Below are 23,371 nucleotides of genomic sequence, written 5' to 3'. Positions count from 1 at the left end.
GCTCACTTTGGCCTTGATCTCCACGTTGGACGGCATGTCGCGACTGAGCGTGTGCACAACACACAATGACCTCATCATCTCATGTCATACATACACATTTACTCATACATACATTTTATGGACTGGTCACCGGTCAATGGGAGGTCAAGAAGGAATGAAGGATGGGTTGATGGAAGGAAGGAAGAAAGGAAGGAAGGAAGGATGCAAGGAAAGAAAACGTGCAAATTTATTAAATAAAGTGGATACCAACTTTAAAACTATGTATTAATACAATATAAACTCTTAACCGCCCCTGAAACATACTGACAGATTAAGGGACATAATCTTCAACACACAAGTCATATTTAGACATAAATTAGGTGATTAATGAGGGGGGTTGCTAGCAAACTAGCAGGTGTCCCCAATGCTAATGTTGCTACTTAACTTAACAGCGTCAAGCTAACAACACTCCATCGTGCTAACCTACCAGCTACTCGTTCAAGTTAGCGAACAAACACAACAACTAGTCAACATACTCACAACTAAATGGACAGAATGTCGAACTTTGCTATTTCGGGAAGTTTCGACGTTTCTGGAGTTGGTACACATGAGTTTGCCGAGGAAACCGCAAGTCTTGAGATCAGTCCATTAAGCATGCAAAAGGAGCCCAGTTCGAAACAAACTGACTGCAGATCAGCGATGGGAAATTAGAGACGATCGGTAAGTGCATTACTCTGTGCTGTTGCTGGCGCCTAAGAAGACGTCTCACTCTGCTTAAAGGCTCCACCTAAATGAGTGCAAAGTCCTCTCCAAATAAAATAAATAATATTTACATCTTATTAAGTATGGGAATTTATCCAGTTGCTAATGAGGTGAGTTTTTTTCTTTTCAAAAGAATGACAACATGAGAATGGATGTATCTCACATCAAACAAAGAACTGAAGATTTTGCTCACATTTTTACATCACAAATTTGTTCACACTACTGAAAAATGATTTGCTCATATTTGTGACTGAAACCCATTCACATTCAAAAGTGAAATGCTCTTTCACATACAACAGAAATGTCACATGCACAACGAAATGCTTTAAGAACGAATTGCTTTATTGATAACAATCAGACCGTTAGCATCAAGTTAGCGGCCAGCATGGCGAGCGGGCGCCAATCCGACGCGGTCGTTTCCTCTGTCGAAGATGCTGTAGTACTCGGTGAGGAAGACGTCCCCCAGTATCCACAACGGGCCCTGGGGCGTCACGATGTCCACCGCCTGGAAGCCGCTCAGGCACAGCTCTTTGTCCCCCAGCATCTCCTGAGGGTCACGACAAACACAGTGGGATACTGAGTCTATATAGCGTATATACTGAAATGATGACCCTGTCTCAATTTACACAAAAATGTATTTTCTCAGTGTAAAATGTGGGCCTGTTTAGTTGAACACAAAGCTATTTTTCTGTTGTATGAATTGCAACAAGTGGTTATACAGGTACATTTGACCTTCTGCCATCTATTGGAAGAACAATGAATTGTTCTGCCAGTCACTATACGTCACTGGCAGAGACAGATGAAAAAAAAATATCTGTCATAAACACATTTGTTTAATTTTCGGAACGATTACGTGACATTGGATAATGGGTGTTCAGCCGGCCTCGGATGTTCCTCACCTTCCTGACGTACTGATCGGCCGTCAAGGTGAACTCGCTGCCGCCCAGAACGAACGTCACGTGAGGCAAACTGGACAACCTGGCGCAGTCGATGAAGAACTGACACACACAGATCATGTCACAGATGATGGATGTGTGTGTAAGAAAGCGCACACACGCCTGATGTCATAGCTGAGCTCACCTCGCCAATGCTGGTGGGCGTGGCTCCGATGAGCTGCTGCAGGATGAGGATGTGATCGGTGGGCCCGGCGATGAGGGAGGTTCCCGTGTCCACGATGGCCTGGCAGCCGCGAGGACAGAACGAGTTCACGCCTTGGACAGACACACTGGATACAAAAATCAATACAGAAAAGAATTACGTTATATCAGCTGTCTGTTGTTTCACACACACACACACACACACGCACATAACAAGGGTGTGTTAAAGAGCGAGCTCGTGTCGCACCTGTCCATGCGAATCTGCCAGTAGCCTTTGGCGGTGACGGGAAGCCACGTGATTGGTCCGTTGTACAAAGCCTCGTCGGTGCCGCCCAGCAGGAGCTCACCATCCACGTCCCGACCGCCGCCCGACCTCCTGCGGTCCGCCAAGATACCGACGCGGTTTACGTCTGCGGTTCTCAAACCGGGCTCGGCGAGCCGGAGCGACTACCTGCTGAGGTAGAAGGAGAAGACGGGCCGATCCAGGGAGTCGCCCGCCATCATGTTGTCGAAGACGGGGTTGCCCAGGATCTCGGCCAGCGACGGGTACGCCATGCCAAGGACGCCGTCGAAGCGCGCCACCACAAAGGTGGAGCCCGGCTCGTACACCGACTCCCCGAACTCCTGATTGTGCACCCTCACGCCGCTCATCTGCACATGAACACGCACGCGTCATTCAGGATTACCGCTCACATGTGACTGAAACCCTCTCACGTGCACTACTGAAACAATCTCATACTAACTAACTTTTCAAGAGCGGTGTTGACCTTGAGCGTGTCCCTGGCCATGACCCCGAGCAGGTGTCCCGATCCGTAATGGATGCCGAACATCCGACCATCGTGACGGTATGAAGAAGACTCAAACGCTCGGAAACGGTTGTGCACCGCTGTCAACACACACACACACACACACAGGTTGTTGGCCTCTTATCATCAAACACGGTCAAACTGTTCTGACACTTAAATCAAAGAAACACATGGAGGTCACACAGTGTGTGTGTGTGTACGTATATTGCTTGTTTTGTGCATATATGTATGTTTGGGCATGTATGTTGTGTATGTACGTGTTGTGTGCACTTGTTTTGTGTGTGTGTGTGCATGCACTAATGTTTGTATGCGTGTTTTCGTGCATGTACAGTATTTGCGCCGTGTATGCGTGTGCGTGTTACCGCAGGCCTGGCTGACACAGTACGTCGACGGCACCCAGAGGTCCGCTGACCCGGTGTCAAAGACCACAGAGAAGTTCTGCTCTGGAGACCCAAGACTGATCTGACCGAAGTACTGAGCCTGACAAAACATCTTTCCATCAGCTTCCACAATCAAGGATGACATCATCAGAATGTATGGAAAGTCCTTTGAGCGTTGACTCCCCATCCTTAACATCAAGACAGTCTAGTGCGCTGAATTGAGTGAGGACAAAGTGCGTACTCGTACATAGCTTTCCATCTTAAATTCTCCTCTTACATCCATGAAGTTGTAGAGCTTCTCGCTGGATCGGCCCAGGCGCAACGACGGCGTCCCGGCAGGGAAGCAGTGAGCGTAGCGCCGGCTGAACGCGTCGGGCCGGTGCTCGTGAAGAAAGTCTCGCAGCACGCCGGCGGCGCGCAGCTGCGAGCGGACGGAGCGCCCTCGCCGCAGAGGAACCCTGGAGAGCATCACCAGGCCTTTGAGCATCTATCCTATTTCCGTACCCTCTTCAACATACATGCACTACTACTTCCATTTGTTTTCAAGCTTTCCAGGCGATTTGTTACCTGAGCAGCGCCAGGCTGGTGGAGGCGCTCAACAGAAGCAGAAGCAGCTTGATGGCGTCCATCGTGTCCTCCGCAATGACGAGCGGTAGAGTCGCGCCAGCTTATCAGATAGCGGGACGCCGCGCGCACGCTCGTCGCAATCAATACACGAGCGTGCGCGTGTTGACACGCTAACATTTGGGATTATTATCGCTTGAAAAGGAATCTTGCTGTGTCGTCGTCGTCGTCGCAAAAGGAGAAAGACATTTGGGGCACGGGAGACTTGATTGATTATATGTGTATGCAACTAACGATTATTTTAATAATCAATGTGTTGATATTTTTTTAGATTGATTGAATCAGATAAAAATATTTGTTTTAATTTCCATCCTTTTATTCAAAAACAGAATAGTTCAAATTGACGGTGCAGAAAATGCACAAACAGGAATTGATTTGGATTCAGTTATTGGTTTGCTCCTGTAACATCAGAAAATCCGCAAAAATGCAAATGTCTTATTTTGATTCAACACAGATAATCAGTCCGCCTTCATGGAGGACGACATAAATCGGAGAATATTTACTGTTAAGAGGCTGAAACTCCGAGGATTTGGACAATTTGAAGCTAAAGAATGTCTCTATAATCGGGTTAATCGATTATCAAAATAGTTGATTAATTTGATAATCAATTAACTGTCAATTGTTGCACATCTAATGATATATGATCAATAACACTGTTCAATCAAACCTTTGTTTTTATTTCTGTCAACAAAACCAAAAACATTCCAAAAGACAGGTTGCTGCTGAGTGGCTAACGCGAGCACTAGCGGCTAAAGTTAACCTCGCAAGCAGCTAGCGTTAGCCGCTCAGGCGCGACAGTGCTTCCACATGAGAAGAAGAAGAAGAAGAAGAAGAAGATTTCTCTTTTGAACTACACAGATAAATAAAGAGGATGGGATCCATCTTCATCGTCCTCTTCCTCTAACAAGGATGGTGGTCCGGAACTCTCTTCCTGTAGACAAACAACAAGTATGCTAAGTTTAAAAAAAAAAAAAGTTGTCTCTTTGTATTTGATCACGTTGTTTTTAAGGCGTGCGCAATGTCTTTTTATGTATATGTGAGCTACTGGAAGAATGACTGAATTTCCCCACGTGGATAAATACACTACAGTGAACCCCGATGTTCAAGTGAGTTGAGGAGTTTCATTCAGAAAAAAAATTGTGCTTTGCCCCCCATCTTGTGGCATCTACATCTTTTTTGGGGGGCGGGGTGTGTCAATACTTGCAGACTTTCCCTTTAATGAAGCTCCTTAACTCGCTTCTACAAAGTTCCTTGGCAGCAAAATGCCACAAGATGGTGCCAAAGCAATATGCTGACCACAAAAACAGTGAATAGTTTAAGTTTTTCAGCAAATAACGGACAGCGAGCAGATAAAGCATTGATGCCCCAAGTGGGCAGCAAACCACCACATTTTGTCGAAATAAAGTTTCCCATCTCACTACAACTTACAGTTGCTTGGGACCAGGATTTCTGCAAATCACTACCTTGGTCTAAATGAAGCGCCTCAACTCACTTAACATAGCCAGATCCCACAAGATGGCAGCAAAGCAATACTGTTATTGATAACATAGAATATTGAATTGGGTCATCACTGCCAGCAAATTGGCAGTTCAATAAAATATGGGCGGTACTTCAAACGGTTGTTTTCGTGATTTTGTTGCTGGCCGTGCGGGTGTCACCGACCTGGGCGCCGCTTTAATGATGTTGTCCACTCGGAGGATCATCTCGGCCGCCTCGGAGGCGCTCAGCAGCACCTGCCGCTTCACCTGGAACGACTCTGTGATGCCCAGCTCTGCCATGTCGCCCACCGTGCCCTCCGCCATGTCTGCGGGGGTCGGAAAGCCACGGGAGCATTTATGACATTCAGCTTATGGACGCTCTTTGATCTCACTCGTGACACAATTCAGCGCACTCGTAGAACGACCGTGTCACCAAAATGCTCATGAGTAGTTTTGTCTCACTACTAATGTTGTACTAGTATGCCATAGTTGTCCTACAAGTGTACAGCAATGCTATACAATCGTGGAAAAAAAAAAAATGGTTACGAATAAGATCGCCGTTACTCACTCAAACCGAAGGTGATCTTTTTCTCCTGGTGCGCCGCACGCAGTTGAGCCACCAGGTCGGCGCTGTCGTAGCCGGCGTTGTCTGCGATGATGGTGGGCAGCTGAAGAAGGACCACGTCGCCAAGATCAGAAAAACAAAACATTTTCATTCATCGTTATGAACAACAAATAACCGACTGTTTTGTGTGTTTGTTTGTTTTTACCATGGTCAAAGCCTTGGCGAAGGACTCCATGGCCACCGCCTCCTTCCCTGGTGTCTTGTTGGCCAAATCGCTCACCACTTTGGCCATCAGCATCTCAGAGCAGCCTGAACACAGCACCACAGCATACTTCACATGTGGGGAAAACTCATGGCACACCACCAAACAAAGAGTCAAAGCCGGTTAATTATGCACCTTCGGCCATCATTTCATTGTTCTGCCACTTATTATGTCAGCCATAGACGAACAAAGATAGCTATTATCTTATTATTATTTGTCGTAAGATTTCCTGATGTAAAATATGTCTTGGCTCAAGGTTGTGAATTTCTGGTGTGGCCTATATTTCTGAATGATTGAATGTTAACTTCCTTGGGAAAAAAAATAGGACCCCAAACCTTTGAACAGGCGCATATGCGTTTCGACAAAAGGGACATTTTATGTTATTTGTATTCTTTTTACCTCCTCCATAGACGGTGTGCGGCTCCTTGACGGTCTGCGCCAGGACGCACAGCGCATCGTGCAGCGAGCGTTCCGCCTCATCCAGAATCTGCTGAGTGGCTCCTCGCAGCACGATGGTGCACGCTTCACCTGCAAAAGCGATACTTGGCTTCAGCTGCGCTTGTTTCATAAGTGGTCTATAAATAAACCTGAGTTGAGAAATATATTTGATACCCTACAAGCACTCTGAACGAAAACTAATGTGATCAAACAGCTTTTGTGTGCGTGCGTACCCATGGCGACGCCCGAGAAGTGGATGAGCATATCCTCGCCAATCATCACCTCCTCGATGAGCTTGCAGCGGCCCAGCTGCACCAGCTCGGGATGCTCGAACGTGGACGTGATCTCGCCGCCTACGGTACACACAAACACATTTCATCAATGCACATACGCACGCACGCAGACGCCGACGACGTGAGAGCGACATCGACATCGCGTACCGGTGACGAGGGCCAGGCGCTCCACGCCGGCAAAGTCGGCGTGTTCGATGGCCATGACGCCAGCCTGAGCGAAGAGCTGCTCCGGGTAGTTGTAGATCAGCTGCCTGGCAAGTCAACATTGACGATTGATTAGATAACGTTCATTGAATAAATGTACATCAGCAACCTTCCATGTCCAAATTTGGTCAATTTCATATTCCCCCCCCCCCCCCACAAATTGATACTATTGGTCAGTCCCAACGAGTGTCTCTCATTTTTACAAATTATTACCCAGTCTAAGTTGTTGAAAATAGCTTGAGATCATTAACGATACATTTAAAAACTCAAAAAAGATGCCATATTGAGGAGGAATTAAGAGAAATTCAAATCTCAACAGGCAAAAAAAGATGATTAAGCTGTTGCATGTTGGTATATGTTCAATAAGAAATCGAGTGTAATTATGCTAGGGTCGTACTTGTACAATGAGAGCAAAGTACAACATCGGTGACTGACCTGTTGATGAAGCAGTTGATGCCGTGCTTGAGGATGCGCTCAACCTTCTCCTTCATCTTCTCCTTTTCGGCCAGCTCGATCTCGGCCACCTTGGCCATGGAGTCCACGCGCACCCTCGAGCCGAAGATCTGCAGGGAACAAAAAAAAAAAAAAAAGTCAAAATAAAAAACCTCTCTTCTTCTTCATGGCCAACGTCCGCCGAGCGCAGCCTCACCCACCTTGATCTTGTCCGTGTCCATGCCCGTGTTGGCGATGAGGATGTTGGCGTTTTCCAGCCTCTTGGGTTGGTTCACGCCGATCTTCTTGTCCAGCAGGAAGCCTGAACCACCACAGCACAGGCAGAGTTTCATCGGTTCTGTGACTACACTACACGATTCAAAACACTTGCATCTCAAATCAGTTTGTCCATTGAAATGACGGGAAATGACAATCCCTTCCAGCCTCCAACCAGAACAACTCAAATGTATTTTTATTTTTTTTAAATAGCACACTATAAAGTTGTACTTTGTAAAAACATGACAATTAAATAAAAACTTTTTGCTCCAATAACATTTTATTTAATATTTGCTGCTCCTTGTGTGCACACGTTGCCCACCAGGGGGCAGTATAATAGAAGTTACTCTTCAGTAAGATGCAGTAATATTAGTCGTTCTTCGCAGAGGATCAAAAACGTATGCCTGTGCCAATGCTACTGAATGAGTTAATAATGTAGAACATTCATTAAAACATGGAAAATAACTGCATACAACGAGATAAAAAAAATATACCATCACGAATACAAAAAGCAAAAAATGAAAACTGTTTATGAATGGCTTTTTTTGGGGGGGGGTCTGGCAACTCTGTTAAAGTAAAAAAAAAAAGTACAGACTCTGAAATGTACTTAATCTACTTTTCCCAGAGCCTTCTTCTGAGTGCAAGTACTTTTGTCTTTTTATTATTATTTAAACACCCCATACTTTTGCCGCCTCTGCCCTCAACTGAGCTCGGGTCTGGCGCACTGACCTTCGTCCAGGTAGGAATCGGTGAGGCTGCCGCCGAGCTTCTTGATGACGTGGATGGCCTCCAGGTTGCCCGAGCCCTTCAGTCTCATGACGGCGGCCACGGCCAGCTGGGAAAAGTGATCCTTGTGGTGGGTCAGCAGCTTGGAGGACAGCGTGGTGCGCGCAATGTTCAGGAGGTCCTCCTGGAAGCGGGCCGGGTCATTGCTATGGAGACAGCCGGATCGTCAATGTAGAAAAAAGAAAAAGGAAATCACTGTTAAGGCTTGGTCCCAAAGCCACGCAAATAGCGACACATTCACGAGCCCATCAGAGCGGAGCACCTGTGATCCACGGCCGCCTCCCTCAGCGCATCTCTGGCCGCCTGCGTGGACTTCCTCCAGCCCGAGATGATGGTCTGCGGGTGGATCTTCTTGGCGATCAGAAGCTCCGCCTCCTGTCAATCAAAGAGAGCCGCACGTGAGCCATCTACGGGAAGTGGTGACATTGTGCGCCACGTAAACAGGAAGAGTGTCGCACTGCTGTGGAAAAAAAAAAAACAGCCCTCTACGGCTACTATTTTTTTTGTTGGATTATTTCGCCCGTTTTTCCCTAAAACTGGTAAATGAAAAAGTCTCTTTAGTTTTTATTCTTTTACCTCAATGTCTTGATTTACTGTAAATAAAGTACTTGAGGGTTAAATTTAGCAGCCTCTTACACGCAGAAGCTCGGCCGCCAGAACAGTTACGGACGTGGTTCCGTCACCGACTTCGTCGTCTTGAACCTTTGACATGTCTGCGAACACACACGCACGTGTCATCTCTCTGCGGACGCACACACTTCACCCTCCAACCAGGCCTCTTCACTCACCAACCAGAACTTTGGCAGCAGGGTTGTCGACGCCGATGGCCTTCAGGATGGTGGCGCCGTCGTTGGTCACCGTCACTAAGCCGCTTTTGCCGCCACCCAGCAGGATCTTGTCCTGAAAAACACAACACACACGCGCACACAGCAGAGAAAATATTCGTCTGTGAGTATTGTTGTATGCTGTGTGTGTTAAAGTAGAAGTTGTTTACTATAACGTCCATGCTAATTCCCAATAGCCAGAATGGCCTTTCGCATTATATGTTAGCATTAAGCTGCAAAACAAAGACACTCACCATGCCCTTGGGGCCCAGGGTGCTTTTCACCAAGTCTCCAATGGCGATGGCGCCCACAAAAGACGACTGCAGGGACAACGCGGGACACTTGTAAGCTTGACAATGACACTATTTCCCCAATTTAGAGATGAAGTACAAACACACGCACCAGACGAGCAGTTTCAGCTTTTTCTTCATCGGCTCCATGTTTGAAGATGCTGACGGGGGCCATTGACAGGGACGCCTGCGGACACCACATCATCATCATCATCATCTTGTTTTCACACAATTTTACATTAAGAACTGACCAAATTTGTACATCAAATTAAGAGCTGACACAATTATTCAACAACTATTTCGATAATCAATTTTTTTTTACTTAAAATTGTCCAAATCCTCTGAATTTCTGTATTTATCCATTTTAATCAAATAAGACATTTGCAAACATCTGATTTTATTTTGGAAAAAGGAAGATTCACATTTGTTTTTGCTTATTTTCTGCCAAGTTACAGACCAAACCAGTAACTGAATCATAATTTGTTTCTCTTCTATAAAAATAAAATAAAAAACACCTAAAAATTTAATAAGGGAGGGGGGACAACAACAAAATTCACAAAGGAATAAACGAAAACTAAATCTCAAAAACGTCTTAAAGCCCATAATTCCGAGGACCAATGAACGCAGCATCATTCATCCGAGTGCCTACTAGAAGCTTCGAGACAAACTCACAACAAAAAGTTGCTGCCCAAGAAAAATAAACTACAATAAAATACAAAAAGCTAATCTTCCCAAAAAGTATATAGTCGAACTGTGTTGTTTATCAATTTCCCCACATTTAATCTACGTTATATTCCTTTGATGAAGCGCTGACAGCCACGTTTAGCCGAGGCTGCAAACAAGCTAAGTGCTAAGAAAGGCGCACAAACCAGGCAATATAACGCATCAACTTATATCATTTGCAGATACGAACTGCTGGGCGTTTAAAGGACATTTCATTACGTTGAGGATCTGACCACGCTAGCATCAACTTAGCTACTAATAACGCCCATGTGCTCGCCGGTTAGCATTGCCAGCTAACGGAGCCAAAGACGCTAATGCGATGTCATCTTCCGTATGCTTGTTTTGGACGTTCAACGGCAGAGTTCCCGTTCGCTTTAATTGTGCTTTTAAGGTTCAACAAGAGAGTAAATCAATTGGAAACTCACCATGATGTCTGCGTTTTAGGGTGGACACAGGAGAAAGGGTGGGTTTCTTCTTCGGCTCGTACAATCCGGCAACTTCCACACAGTGGTGCGCTTTGCTGCCCCCATCTGTTACCAAGTGGAATATTATTTGCGTTGGTTTTCACTAAAATGACTCATTGGATAATTGCCGAGTAGATTTATTGAGAAATAATTTAAAAACAAACAAAAAAACAGTAAGATAAACAAGTTGACATGTATTTGATGAATTAATTGATGCTTTTTGATACGAGTGTTTTGAGAATCCTTATAGCAATCATTGGCTCTGTTTTATGATTATTTGATCGTAAACTCGTGAGGAGAAGCAACATCGGGTCACATTCCTGCCCCCGACCTCCGCCGGGAACAGACATCCTGCCGAGTATGACGAGTGTGACGTCATGGCGTGCCTATTTCAAGAGCGTGTGCGTGCGAGCAGGCAGGCAGCACCTGTGGGTCGTCTTTTTCCCCCCACCCTTCTAAGACAACCGACTGCATGCACGCTACTCGGTAGCGGCCCGGCTCAGCTCAGAATGAGGCCGTGCTGGTCCGAAGCATTTGAGGCCCGAACCGAGCGATGGCGAGACAAGACGCCGTGAGATGCGTGCGCCTTTTCCTCTGCGCGCTCAACGTGCTCTTCTGGGTAAGAAGTGGCGGGTCTTTTCATTGGCTGTCTTGCTTACTAATCAATGTGTTTTACTTTCAAAATGTCAGAATAAAAACGACATATTCATTCATCAATCTGAATCCTAAATCACTCCTGTATGTTATTCATTTACTAACTATTCATTTTGTGTGTTGTGTGTTTGTCTACTGTGTGGCGCGTGTCTTTTTGTCTATGGTGTTTTTGTGTGTCTGCATGTATGTTTGTGTAGTGTGTGTGTGTGTTTGTGCACATGTGGTTGTCAGTGCACATGCGTGTATGTTGTGTATGTTGTCTGTATGTTTTTATGTGTTGTGTTGTGTGTGTGCGGCATGTTTCACATTCTCAGATGTTATTTCTGTAACAGAAACTGATCTGTGTGTGTGTGTGTGTGTGCGCGCACGCTTGCAGCTGATGTCAGCGTGCATTCTGGGAGTGGCGGCGTGGATCCGAGATTCACTGAACGCCGTCCTGACTCTGACCGCTCACACCAGGTCGGTGTGCACGCACACACAACAACACAACAGCAATGACACCACTTCATGTTTGTGTCTGTCAGTTTTGTGGGTCTCCATTTGTGCACGTGTATGTGTCTTTGCATGTCTATCTGTGTATGTATGTGCGTGTGTAAGTGTATATGTGTACGCATGTGTGTATCATTGAGAGTTTTGTGTGTGTATTTATGATGTGTGTTTGTTTGTGTATGTGTCTGTGTGTGCGTTGGAGGCTGGAGGAGGCTGCCGTGCTGACCTTTGCCCCCGTGGTTCATCCCGTCCTGGTGGTGGTCTGTTGCTTCCTGCTGATGGTGGCCATGTTGGGCGTGTGCGGCACGCTGCGCTGTGACCTGGTGATGTTGTCCTGGGTAAGGCGGCACGGCGCTTCTGATTGGCTAAGATTGATTGACACAGTCATACACACACGCATTCTGCATTTGTGTTACAGTACTTCGGAAGTCTGCTGGTCATCTTGTGTGTGGAGTTGGCTAGCGCTCTATGGACCTATGAGCAGGTGACAAGCGCACACACACACATTGACACGTGCGTGTATGTGTTGTTATCAGCAGACAGGTGACACACCTGGCTAGCAGGTTGAATGTGTATATTTGTGTATGTGCTGTTATCAGCAAAGTTCACACACCTGGCTAATAGTGTGCGTGTGTGTGTGTGTGTGTGTGTGTGCGCGCGATTGTGCGTGCATTTAGCCCCATGTGCAGCGCTCTGACATGATCAGTCTAAAGTTTCGGATGTCAAACTTCGGCCTTCGCCAGCATCAGTGGCTCACACACACCTGGAACACCTTTCAGACAGAGGTTAGTTACACACACACACACACACACGTACACTCACATACATGACAGGCGTGTGTGTGTGTGTGTGTAGTTTGAGTGCTGCGGGGTGATCTACTTCACGGATTGGCTGGAGATGACAGAGAGGGAGTGGCCACCTGACTCCTGCTGCTCCTATCAGTATCCAGGATGTGCTCGCCGCGCCCACCAGCACGACCTCAGTGATCTACATCAAGAGGTGCGGCGAGACTCTCGATGAGAATAAAAATTGTGGCATGAGGATGATACCTGACATGACAATGAGAATGATGACCAGAAGACATGAGAAAAGGATCTCAGGATGTGAGAATTATGATGTGAATGACGATGGCATGAATGAAATGTCAAGACCGTGAGGCATAATGTCATGACATGACAATGAGAAGATGTCATGAGAATGAAATGAAATGATTTAATGACATGACAATGAGAAGATGTCATGAAATTGAGATGTCATGACATGAGAATGATGACATCAGGACATGACAATGAGATGATGTCATGAGATGAGATAATGTCCTGACATGAGGATTATATACCACGTGGGAATGAAATGTCAAAACATGAGAATGAACTCTGACGTGAGACTGAGGCGATGTCGAGAGATGAGAATATGCCATGACAATGAGAGCAATGAGATGTGATGACATGAGAACGATGACATCATGACATGACAATGAGTTGATGTGATGACATGAGAATGACACGCCGCATCATCTTTCTGGCCTGCAGGGCTGCGGTCCAAAGCTGCTGTCTTTCATCCGCTCCAGCGCGCTGCTGCAGCTTCTGCGCTTCCTGGGCGTGGCCATGGGCGTGGCCCAGATCCTGGCCATGGCTCTGACCCTCATGCTGCTCTGGACGCTTCACTACGGGCGCAAGTGGCCCAAAGAACAACAATGCTTGCCGGCGCCACCTGGAGGAGGCCCGCCCGCTGAACATCACTTACACATGGAGCCTGTTTCATAGCATTATATCATATTACATTTGGAGACATACAACTACAACTGCAGAAATATTGGCATCTAAATAGAGAATGGAAATGTGTTGTGTGTGTGCTGTGTATGCGTGTTTTTGTGTATTTTTAGTATGCATATCTGTGTATGGTTTGTGTTTGGTGTGTGTACGTGTTGTGTGTGTGTGTATATATATATATATATATGTGTGTGTTTGTGGTATCATTTCATTTAGTCACCAAATATTAAACAAAATAAATATATATATTTTTTAATGTAGATGTATTTTTATGCCTCAGTATATTTAAAATGTTAAGATAAAATACATTATTCATGAAATAAATACAAAAATATTTATTATCTGAGAATTTAATCCAAAAAAAATTTATATCCTGTATTTATAAATTAGTTTTGTTTGACTCGTGCTTGTCTTATCCATGGTAAATGAAGAGATAAATGAATTTCAACAAAACAATAAATTGAAATAACTAATTTTAGCGGGGGGGGGGGGGGGGAATCCATATTAATGAAACAAATATTACAGCTCTCCTCATAATATAAATGCTGAGTGGGCCACATTTAAAAAAAATAAATAATAATCATCATCTTTGCCCAGGACCGGTCTCAATCCAATGTAGAATGTTCTGCCGTTGTCATGGCGATGCTCTCTATATTGTGTTGATTTCCTTTTGGTGGGGAATGTTCATTGGGGTTAGAGTTCACAGAGGAAGCGAGCGGAGAGGAAATTCACTGGACAAGCTTGGCACATTAATAATAGTCGGGGCCCGCCCGCCTATTCTCCCTGAGACACGAGGGCATTTATTTATATTATATTTCAACTCTGCACACGCTGTCAATCATCTCTCGCAACTCTTGCATGCCACAAATCCACAGGAATAATAATTTAATTATCAAAAGCATCGCAATAAGGATGTTTGACAAAACAACATGTTGAATGAGAAAAGTGATGCATGATACTAATACATGGGCTTTAAGCCGCATATGAAGGATATCGAATTAAACGGTCAAACAGCTTTCCACACCGGTGTCACACTTCATGCAAATAAATCAATAAAATGAATCAACTCTCAAGCATCTTGTAAAGTGCCTCTGTTGTGAACCATCAAACAACTTGTAGTCAAACCTGAGAAGCTTCTGTCCTGAATTCGGCTAGTAGCTAGCTTAGCATGTAAAAAACAAGCACCTGAACAATGAGTTGATTATTAGCATTGTACTGTGCGTACCTTTAAGACCATACAACACATCAATCGCCTTTGTGCTAAGCTAATTAACATGCACACAGAAGCGATGAACACGGGTTTGCTCCTTTGTTGTTGTACTTCACGACAGAGTTCAGAGGTCCGAAACGTGGACACTCTTGGCGATCTGGGAGAGGTCGCCTTGCAGCACGGTGACGGGCGGCGTCAGGCTGCCAATGCGGGCCGTCGCGACCCGAGGCCCTTCGTAGTTGAGGGGGACAGCCTCCTCCAATTTGGCATTGAGACTGCAGCGACTGTGGAGAGAAGTCGAATGATCCGAGTCAGGAGTCTGCCGACCTCCAGTCCGCAAAAGAAATCTCAAAATCCAATCAATATGGCAAGATTGGAGGTGTTGGTTTAAAGCTGCCCTGAATTATAACTCGCACACGTGAGTTTTATGTACAGTATGTATGCTAGGATGTATTGAGCGATGTAATGTCTTAATGTTCATTACTGCGATACTGTAGGGTCGTAGTTTGCAAAAGAGTACCTGGGTGCTCCACCGCACCACTGGGAAATGATTGTGTGGACAAATGAAAGCGAAAAGAAAATATGGAGGACATTTTCCATACGCCTCTACCTGAGTGGTCGTCGTGGATCTTGGATTGTGCTGGTGTTGGACTTGCGGGGGTCCAAGTTGGTCCTCTTGGTGTGGGCACAACAGGAAGTGAAAGAGGACAGCAAGGAAGATGAGCGGGAGGAACAGGACGAACGAGACTGGGCCTGCTTCAACAAGGCTTCCTCGGAACAACTCCCCTCCAACGACGTGTGCTCCACAAAGTGCAGGTTCTGATCATTCATATGTTGTGTGGACAAGAACATTAAGTCAATTGGAACAACGCATCCAAATAATTAAGTCTTTGCAGAATCCTTGGCTAAATAGAAGTGGAGAGTCAAGTCTTTGAGAAAAATATTACAAGGAGTCCTATTTTTTCAAGATAAAAAGTGATAATTGAACAACAAAAAAAGTTGCCATCTTACAAGAAAAACGCCATTTTTATTTAGATAAAAGATAAGGCGTATATTTTTTAGAATTAGTTGTAATATTACAAGATTAAAGTCAAACTTTTACAAGGAAACAAGTTATAAACTTGCCATAATACTATTAGAAGAATGCAAAAGAGAAGTTATATTACAGTCATGAAGTCAGAATTTTCAAGAATAAAGTCTTTTATTCTTTTTTTATTTTTTAGAAAAAAAAGTCCTAATTTTATGAAAGAATAAAGCATAATATGACAAGATTAAAGATGAAACTTAACAGGGAAAAAAATATTGTAGATGAAAAACTATATATATATTTATTTTATTTTATGATTTTCTTTTTTTTTTTTTTTTAAAGTCGCAATCTTACAAGAAAACATATTGTCTTATCGGAATTCCGTCAGAATGTGTTCAGTCATATTTGTTTCTTGATACTTTATGGACAATTCAGCACACTTACTGAATCTCATCTGTCTCATCAGGATTAAAAGAATCATCAGTATACTTGTGGTATGAGATATCTTCAACTTCACTGATGGCATTTTCGAGAGGAAGCATATGTAGTGCTAAACGTATGGGCCTTAAGATTGATCCTTGTGGAACACCGCAGGAAAGTCCTACCAGTTGAGCTCACCGTGGCTTTCTCCAGGCAGTGAAGCAGGTGGTGATGATGCTCTGCCATGTTGCCGTTGGCGTTGGCCTTGAACGCCAGCGACTGGCCCACCTCCTTGGACACCTTCAGGACAAGGACACAGTCACGTGACCAAATTGTGAGTCAACCATTGAAGAGGAGCACATGCAAACAAGGCATATAATTACATGTTAGTAGCACTATTAGCATGCAATTGTCAACAAGGGAACAATTTTCCATCACTAGTAACATGATAAGTTGTGCTACTAGCTAGCGTGCAGAAATTTCATACAGTAGTGGAAAAAAATGTGACTCATAGGCCAGTTGTTCTACGAGTGTGCCCGAGTCATTCTACTAGTAACACTAGTGCAAAGAAAACTCATACGGTAGTGGAAGGCACTAGTGGAAAAACATGTTACTTTTCGTTTTACTAGTGCAAGAAGAAGTTTCAAGAGTTTCTTTGTCACGCCACTTCTGATAGCTTGTTAACCACGTGCTTTCCTTTTGCCAGTCATGTGACAGAGGAGCCAATCAGCATCAAGCACCACACCGCAGAAACACCACCGCGTACGAGTACCTCGCCGTTGGTCAGCAGTTTGTAGCACAAGTAAGCACTCGCTCCTTCTTTCTTTCCCGCTTGAATTTTGGCCAGACGACTTTTCTGTGTGAACACATGCACACGTTCAGCGTGGATGCTTTGAAAAATGTGGATGTAATAGGCTTTATTTTAATCAGAAAATTAATCCACTTTTTTATTGTTTTCATTTACAATTACTTTAAGAATTATTAGCAAATGATTATAAAAAAGTAAATAGTTAAATGTATGATGTAAAATGTTTTTTTATTGATATTTGAGTATTTTATTTACAATTAATCAATTAACCAATTATTTAGTCAGATAAACAAGTCAAAATACATAATTACTAATATATCAATTGTACAAATATTTAGAATTTTACATGTACACTACATTATTTTAATAGATAAAATTAATTCTCTATGGATTTTCTTTCATTTTGCTAATGTTATAGAATTCTATTATTTACAATGCATCAATTAACCAATCATATAATTAGATAAATGAATGAATACAATTTGCTCATGACAATAATAAAATAATCAGTTTTTATTTGTAATTAATTAATCATTCTTGGTTAAATAAAAATTGTCAAATGTTCATTATATAAAACTGACTAGTGTTTGAGTATTTTGTTATTTACGATAAATAAAATAAACATCTCTTTATGACAAATGAATACAAATAAAATATGAATATATGTAAAATATTAAAAAAAAACCAAATACATACATGTATTTACATAAATATTAATTTAAGTGTTATCTATTTACAATTTAATAAAAATGAGTATGTATTTTTAATTTGTATTTGAATGATTACATTTTAATACAGTTGTTATATTTTATTCTTATATATTTATTATATCCCTACATACTGTATGCACAAATATACATTTGAATAAATAGAATAATGATTCACCAAAACTTAAAAAGTTGAATACAACTGAACAGTAGTTCGACAGTGGTTCTTTCACATGCCACATGGTCAGATTAAACAAGGGAGCGTGCCAACCAATACGTGCCCTCCTGCCAGCCCACACTTTGCCCAGTCCTGTTCCGTTCTCGCGGGTTCTCACCTTCTGCTCCCGCCTCTTCTCGGCACGCTGGCTCTGGTGGTAAATGCGGCTGAAGTTGGACACAATGACAGGCACGGGCAGAGCGATGACCAGCACGCCGCTCAGGGAGCACATGGAGCCCACGATCTTGCCCATGATGGTTTTTGGAACCATGTCACCGTACCTGAGGAACAGGTCGTAAGTTGTCAAGTCAATCAATCAATCAATCAATCAATCAGGAGTTTGGGGGTGGGGTGGCGGTGCGCGTGGGGCGGCGTAGGTGGGTGTTGGTTTCCTCCGGGTGGCCGGTTTTCGGGGCGCCTCGGCGGGGCCGGTGGACCACCCTGGATCCCTCGGTGTCCCTCGGTCCCGCCTACTGGGGTGGACTTTGCGCCTGATCCCACCTCTCGATTGGGTGGGGTGGGGTCCTCAGCCCACGTGATGCAGGCACAGCAATTACAGTACATGACGGTGAATGCAAACAAACAGCGTGAAACGCCAGAGATGAACAAAAGAATGGCACAGTGTCGCTGTATCATAACACTTTATGTAAAAGATATTTGAACACAAACCATGAGGCAAAACAATAAAACAATACTGACAGGCATATATTCTTCATCCTCTGAGAAGAAGAAATAATATTATTGCAGCTTACTGAGGAGCTGGGACGTCTCCATTTAGATCCCAATGTCTGTATTTTACGTCCCCCAATTGGCCAAGGCAACAGTAACTTGTAACAGATAGTGAGTGTGCAAATATACGGTATGTTGTGATTGAGCAAGATTGTATGACTTGACTTGGCTTGTCTAACCCAAGTAATGACTTATGTATGCGAGTAACTCCGACCTCTGGAAAAAGTTGCCCGAGGGAGAGTCGCTCTTCTAAAACCATTCTAGCGGAAATGCGCACGAGCCTGCTTTCTTATTTACAGCAGGACACCGTCAGCCATCTTTGACCATCACACAGTATGCAGGTGATGTGACTCCACGTGTGCGTTGTGACGCAACATATCGCGCGATACGTGTGCGCCCGCGCACATGTTGCTGCCAGGTGGTGGAGATCAGGCGTTACGCGTATGGAGGAGTGCCCCTGGACACACGTGGCATCAGCACACCGGTCCCTACCCACAAGCCTTTGCGGGGTGTACTTGAGTAGCGATTTTGCCATGGAAACAAAGCTGCTGATGCAACACCACTGCCCGTAAGTCATTGTGCCCTCTTCATTAAACAACCAATTAAACAAGTGCCTCTGCTAAGGAGCTAATGAGATTAGGAGCATGAACAGCACATCAGGCTTCTTCGTTTCCTATATATATATATATATATATATATGTGTGTGTGTGAGAGAGAGAGAGAGAGAGCGAGAGAGTCTGAGGTGTGTGTGTGTTTGTGTGTATGGTTGTGAGCAAGTGTGCAGAGTGATCTAGTCACAGCATGGGTCAAGTGACTAAATAATACATGCGAGTGAACGCCCATCTGCAGGCATACCACTGAAACATGATACACCCGCAGACACACACAAACACCACATGCACATGTGTACACAAGTCAGGGCGCATCCATCCATCCATTTTCTACCGCTTACAGAGGTCGGGTCGCGGGGGCTGTAGCTTCAGCAGGGACGCCCAGACTTCCCTCTCCCCAGCCACTTCATCCAGCTTTTCCGGGGGGATCCCGAGGCGTTCACAGGCCAGCCGAGAGACGTAGTCTCTCCAGCGTGTCCTGGGTCGTCCAAGGGGTCTCCCCCCGGTGGGACGTGCCCGGAACACCTCACCGGGAGGCACCCGAATGAGATGCCCCGGCCACCTCATCTAGCTCCTCTCGATGCGGAGGAGCAGCGGCTCTACTCTGAGCTCCTCCCGGATGACCGAGCTTCTCACCCTATCTCTATGGGAGAGCCCGGACACCCAGCGGAGGAAATTCATTTCGGCCGCTTGTATCCGGGATCTCGTTCTTTCGGTCACGACCCACAGCTCGTGACCGTAGCTGAGGGTAGGAATGTAGATCGACCGGTAAATTGAGAGCTTCGCCTTTCAGCTCTGCTCCTTCTTTACCACAACGGACCGATACAAACACAAATTGGGTTTAATTTACTTGAGTTTCTGATCACAAAGTCTGAATCACCTACCTAAAAGTCTCTGGATCACCTGTTTGAGGGTCTTACCAAAAAGTGTGCCTCACCTATCTGAGGGTCCTACCACAAAGTCGGCATCACCTACCAAAGAGTCTCAATATTCCCTACCAGAGTTTTTAGCATCATCTACCAGAATCTGTCACTGCAAAATGAGTATCACCTATCCAAGTGTCCCAGTATCTCCTTCCCAAGTATTGTAGCACAAAGTTTGAATGACCTATCCTACCATGAAATCAGCATCACCTACCGGAGTGTCAAAAGTGTGAATTACCTGTCTGAGTGTCTCCGTATCTCTAACCCCAGTGTCGTACCACAAAGTCGGTTACATGTACCTGAGAATTGTACCGTAAAGTGTACTTAACCAACATGAGCGTCTCAATATCACCTAACTGAGTGTCCCAGTATTCCCTACCCAAGTATCCTACCCCGAAGTCAAAATCATCTACCAGAGTGTCATTCCAGAAAGTGTGCATCACCCATCCGAATGTCTCAGTATCACCAACCCTAGTGTCCCAGTATCTCCTACCCAGGTCTCTTACCAGTCAGCATCACCACCTACCAGAGTGTTGTACCAGAAAGTGTGCATCACCAATCAGAGTGTCGCGGTATCACCTACCTCAGGGTCCTACTACAAAGTTGGCATCATCTACCCAAATATTGTACCGCAAAGTCTCACATCTCCGAAGTGAGTGTCTCGGTATTATCTACCCGAGTGTCCTATCAAAAGTTTGGCATCCTCTATCCAGGTTTTGTACCATGATGTATGCTTCACTTACCCGAGTGTGGTCATGGTGACGATGGTGTACCAGAAGGCGGCAGGGATGGAGGTGAAGGCCGTGCCCTTGGAGCTCTTTTCGGCGTAGAACATGACAGTGGCGAAGACGATGATGGCCATGGTGAGCGAAAAGAGCAGGAAGCCCAACTCGGAGGCGCAACTCTTCAGCGTGTAGCCCAGGATGCGAAGGCCGGCCGAGTGGCGCGAGAACTTGAAGATTCGGAAGACGCGGAAGACCCGGAGTGTGACGAAAGCGCCGCTCACATCCTCGTTCTCGGGCATGACAAGGCCGATGTAGTAGGGCATGATGGCCACCACGTCGATGAGCGACATGACGCTCTTGACGAACTTGAAGCGGCTGGGCGCGGCCACCAGGCGGAGGACATACTCCACTGTGAAGATCAGCACACAGGCTGTGTCCAAACAGAAGAAGGCCAAGGCGTAGCGCTCGCCGCAGGATGTGGGCTTAGCGTAGTTGAACCTCACCCCACACGGGACAGTCTCTAGAACATTGGCAAGGACGGACACAGCTATGAAGAATCCCGTGACGTAATAGAAGACTAGCGCCATGGTGGACGTGTGTGGGTTCTCGAAGGCTTGCCACAGGGAGTCCCGGAAGTTCAAATCCGCCGGTATTGGCTCGTTGGTCAGATCCATCTCCTCGTCGTCCTGGAGGCGCTCCTGGTTCTCCCTCCGCCGGTCCTTGTAGTCCTCGTAGCAGCAGTCTCCAATCACTTCCGGGACGATGCAGAAGAAGGAGAGCTCCTCGTCGAAGGCGGCGATGCACTCGTGCCGCGGGAGGTGCAGTTTCCCTGTCCGATAGAAGTTCAGGATGTGGCGGAACAAGTCCGGGTCACGGTCAAAGAAGAACTCGTTGTTCTCCTGCTGAAAGAAGAAGTCCTTCTCGGAGCTTCCCAGAAGAGTGTCCGGGTAACGCTCTAGAGTGTCTCGCCACGTCTGAAATCGGCTCCCACTCACATTGAGGATAAGGATGTTGTCTTTCCCGCGCCGTCCTTCTGGGGGGACCGCCGGCATGGGCACACTGGCCAGGGGCATCCAACCCACGGCTGCCGCACGAGCCAACGGCAGCCATGCTGTCACCCCCGCGGCCATGGTGGGGGAAATCCGTCAAGTCAAGTTGGACAGCGGAGGTTTCACACAGTAGAGGAATACGCGCTCATCAGGAGGAAAGTTTGACGCACACTCACAGGAGAACTCCTCACATGCGCTCTTCTTTCTTCCGCCACTTTGCCAGACGCAGCTCACATGGCAAGGTCGAGCAGTTGGCTTGCTATTGCACAGGTGCCCTGCCCCCCACTCAGGACCTCCCCAAGGCATGTAATTCCTCCTCCCGGACTGCCATCCTCCTCCTCCTCCTCCTCCTCTTTGTGTGTGTGTGTGTGTGTGTGTGTGTGTATGTGTGCGCGCAACGTTTGTGGACTTTTGTGTATGTGCACTCATCTGTTTGAAAACAGGAAGTGTCACTCTGCTTGTAAAAACACACACACAAGCTCGCACACACCACAATCACACAGGCACAAAATCCAGATGCACAATACACACAACAATCACACACAACCAACTCTCACACACACGCATGCGCACACACACACAAAGCACAAAGGTCCATACCAACATACACACACAACACGGAGACGCACAACCCATGTACACACACAACCTAAACATACACATGTACACAGCTAACTAACACACGTACACACACACACATTCATAAAGACATACAGACTTGAGATGTTTGCAGGAAAAGTGTGTAGATGATTTTTTTTCAACACTTTTGGTCCACATTATAACAATCAATTAACTAACTTTTAGTTATTTTACTGTTATCAACACTCACTGTTGATGTTTTTTTTTTTTTTCTGCTGCTAAGGTGATGATATGAACATTTTCCTCTTCCCCCTCACTACCATCTTCCCTTGATACCCCGTTGCCCCTTCCCCTCCCTGAGGAGACGTTCATTGAATTCTGCTTTATTCTATTTCTATTTTTAGTCGCACAATGGCCTCACAACGCAAACGAAAAGAAAACGAAGCGCAAACAAACACTAAGACACCCATTGTAGCTGATGGGACTAGAAGAGAATTCAAGACCTAGAGAACTAGCTGTATAACTAGAAGAGGACTTGGACTATAAGAGTTGTAGATCTCTGACAAGAGGACTGGAACCAGGCGGACGAGGACTTGAAAAGAACAAGGACTAAAGACTAAAGGAGAACTGGGACCGGGAGGACTAGGACTTGAAAAGTACTAGGACTAAGGACTAAAAGAAAACTGGAACAAGGAGGACTAGAACTTGAAGAGTACTAGGACTAAGACTAGAACACATGCTCACACACACACACACACACACACACAC

The 23,371-nt window shown here is 45.4% G+C and overlaps 4 protein-coding genes across 6 annotated transcripts; 1 reads left to right on the top strand and 3 right to left on the bottom strand.

The window, feature by feature from the left end:
• Window positions 1-1,107: 1,107 nt before the first annotated feature.
• Window positions 1,108-3,900, bottom strand: nots (nothepsin). The gene is made up of 8 exons (XM_061761361.1): window positions 3,302-3,900; window positions 3,007-3,124; window positions 2,606-2,724; window positions 2,290-2,489; window positions 2,086-2,214; window positions 1,822-1,966; window positions 1,641-1,739; window positions 1,108-1,288 (listed from the first exon to the last, which is right to left on the bottom strand). Exons 1-8 carry the CDS (start codon window positions 3,509-3,511, stop codon window positions 1,115-1,117), a joined length of 1,194 nt encoding a protein of 397 aa, XP_061617345.1. The 5' UTR covers window positions 3,512-3,900; the 3' UTR covers window positions 1,108-1,114.
• A 404-nt stretch (window positions 3,901-4,304) lies between these two features.
• On the bottom strand, window positions 4,305-10,759 carry cct2 (chaperonin containing TCP1, subunit 2 (beta)). Its single transcript, XM_061761344.1, has 16 exons — window positions 10,645-10,759; window positions 9,609-9,683; window positions 9,461-9,526; window positions 9,171-9,282; window positions 9,019-9,095; window positions 8,645-8,757; window positions 8,326-8,528; window positions 7,542-7,642; window positions 7,324-7,451; window positions 6,832-6,935; window positions 6,625-6,744; window positions 6,353-6,481; window positions 5,897-6,000; window positions 5,695-5,794; window positions 5,311-5,452; window positions 4,305-4,579 (listed from the first exon to the last, which is right to left on the bottom strand). Exons 1-16 carry the CDS (start codon window positions 10,645-10,647, stop codon window positions 4,549-4,551), a joined length of 1,608 nt encoding a protein of 535 aa, XP_061617328.1. The 5' UTR covers window positions 10,648-10,759; the 3' UTR covers window positions 4,305-4,548.
• A 318-nt stretch (window positions 10,760-11,077) lies between these two features.
• On the top strand, window positions 11,078-14,671 carry tspan12 (tetraspanin 12). Of its 2 annotated transcripts, XM_061761372.1 has the most exons (7): window positions 11,091-11,302; window positions 11,714-11,796; window positions 12,029-12,164; window positions 12,245-12,310; window positions 12,504-12,611; window positions 12,682-12,825; window positions 13,359-14,671. In XM_061761372.1, exons 1-7 carry the CDS (start codon window positions 11,237-11,239, stop codon window positions 13,590-13,592), a joined length of 837 nt encoding a protein of 278 aa, XP_061617356.1. In that variant the 5' UTR covers window positions 11,091-11,236; the 3' UTR covers window positions 13,593-14,671. The 2 variants fall into 2 exon arrangements, with proteins under 2 accessions (XP_061617357.1, XP_061617356.1); XM_061761373.1 differs by lacking the exon at window positions 12,682-12,825 and having other exon boundaries at window positions 11,078-11,302.
• On the bottom strand, window positions 14,469-22,384 carry LOC133471626 (potassium voltage-gated channel subfamily D member 2-like). Of its 2 annotated transcripts, XM_061761341.1 has the most exons (6): window positions 20,994-22,382; window positions 18,106-18,268; window positions 17,028-17,111; window positions 16,454-16,555; window positions 15,419-15,627; window positions 14,469-15,092 (listed from the first exon to the last, which is right to left on the bottom strand). In XM_061761341.1, the coding sequence occupies exons 1-6, from the start codon at window positions 22,103-22,105 to the stop codon at window positions 14,933-14,935; spliced, it is 1,830 nt and encodes a 609-aa protein (XP_061617325.1). In that variant the 5' UTR covers window positions 22,106-22,382; the 3' UTR covers window positions 14,469-14,932. The 2 variants fall into 2 exon arrangements, with proteins under 2 accessions (XP_061617325.1, XP_061617326.1); XM_061761342.1 differs by lacking the exon at window positions 17,028-17,111 and having other exon boundaries at window positions 20,994-22,384.
• Between the last annotated feature and the right edge of the window lie 987 nt (window positions 22,385-23,371).

Source organism: Phyllopteryx taeniolatus, chromosome 22 (assembly GCF_024500385.1).
Source record: "Phyllopteryx taeniolatus isolate TA_2022b chromosome 22, UOR_Ptae_1.2, whole genome shotgun sequence".
Classification (NCBI taxonomy): domain Eukaryota; kingdom Metazoa; phylum Chordata; class Actinopteri; order Syngnathiformes; family Syngnathidae; genus Phyllopteryx; species Phyllopteryx taeniolatus.
This window is presented reverse-complemented; position numbering and strand designations above follow the sequence as displayed.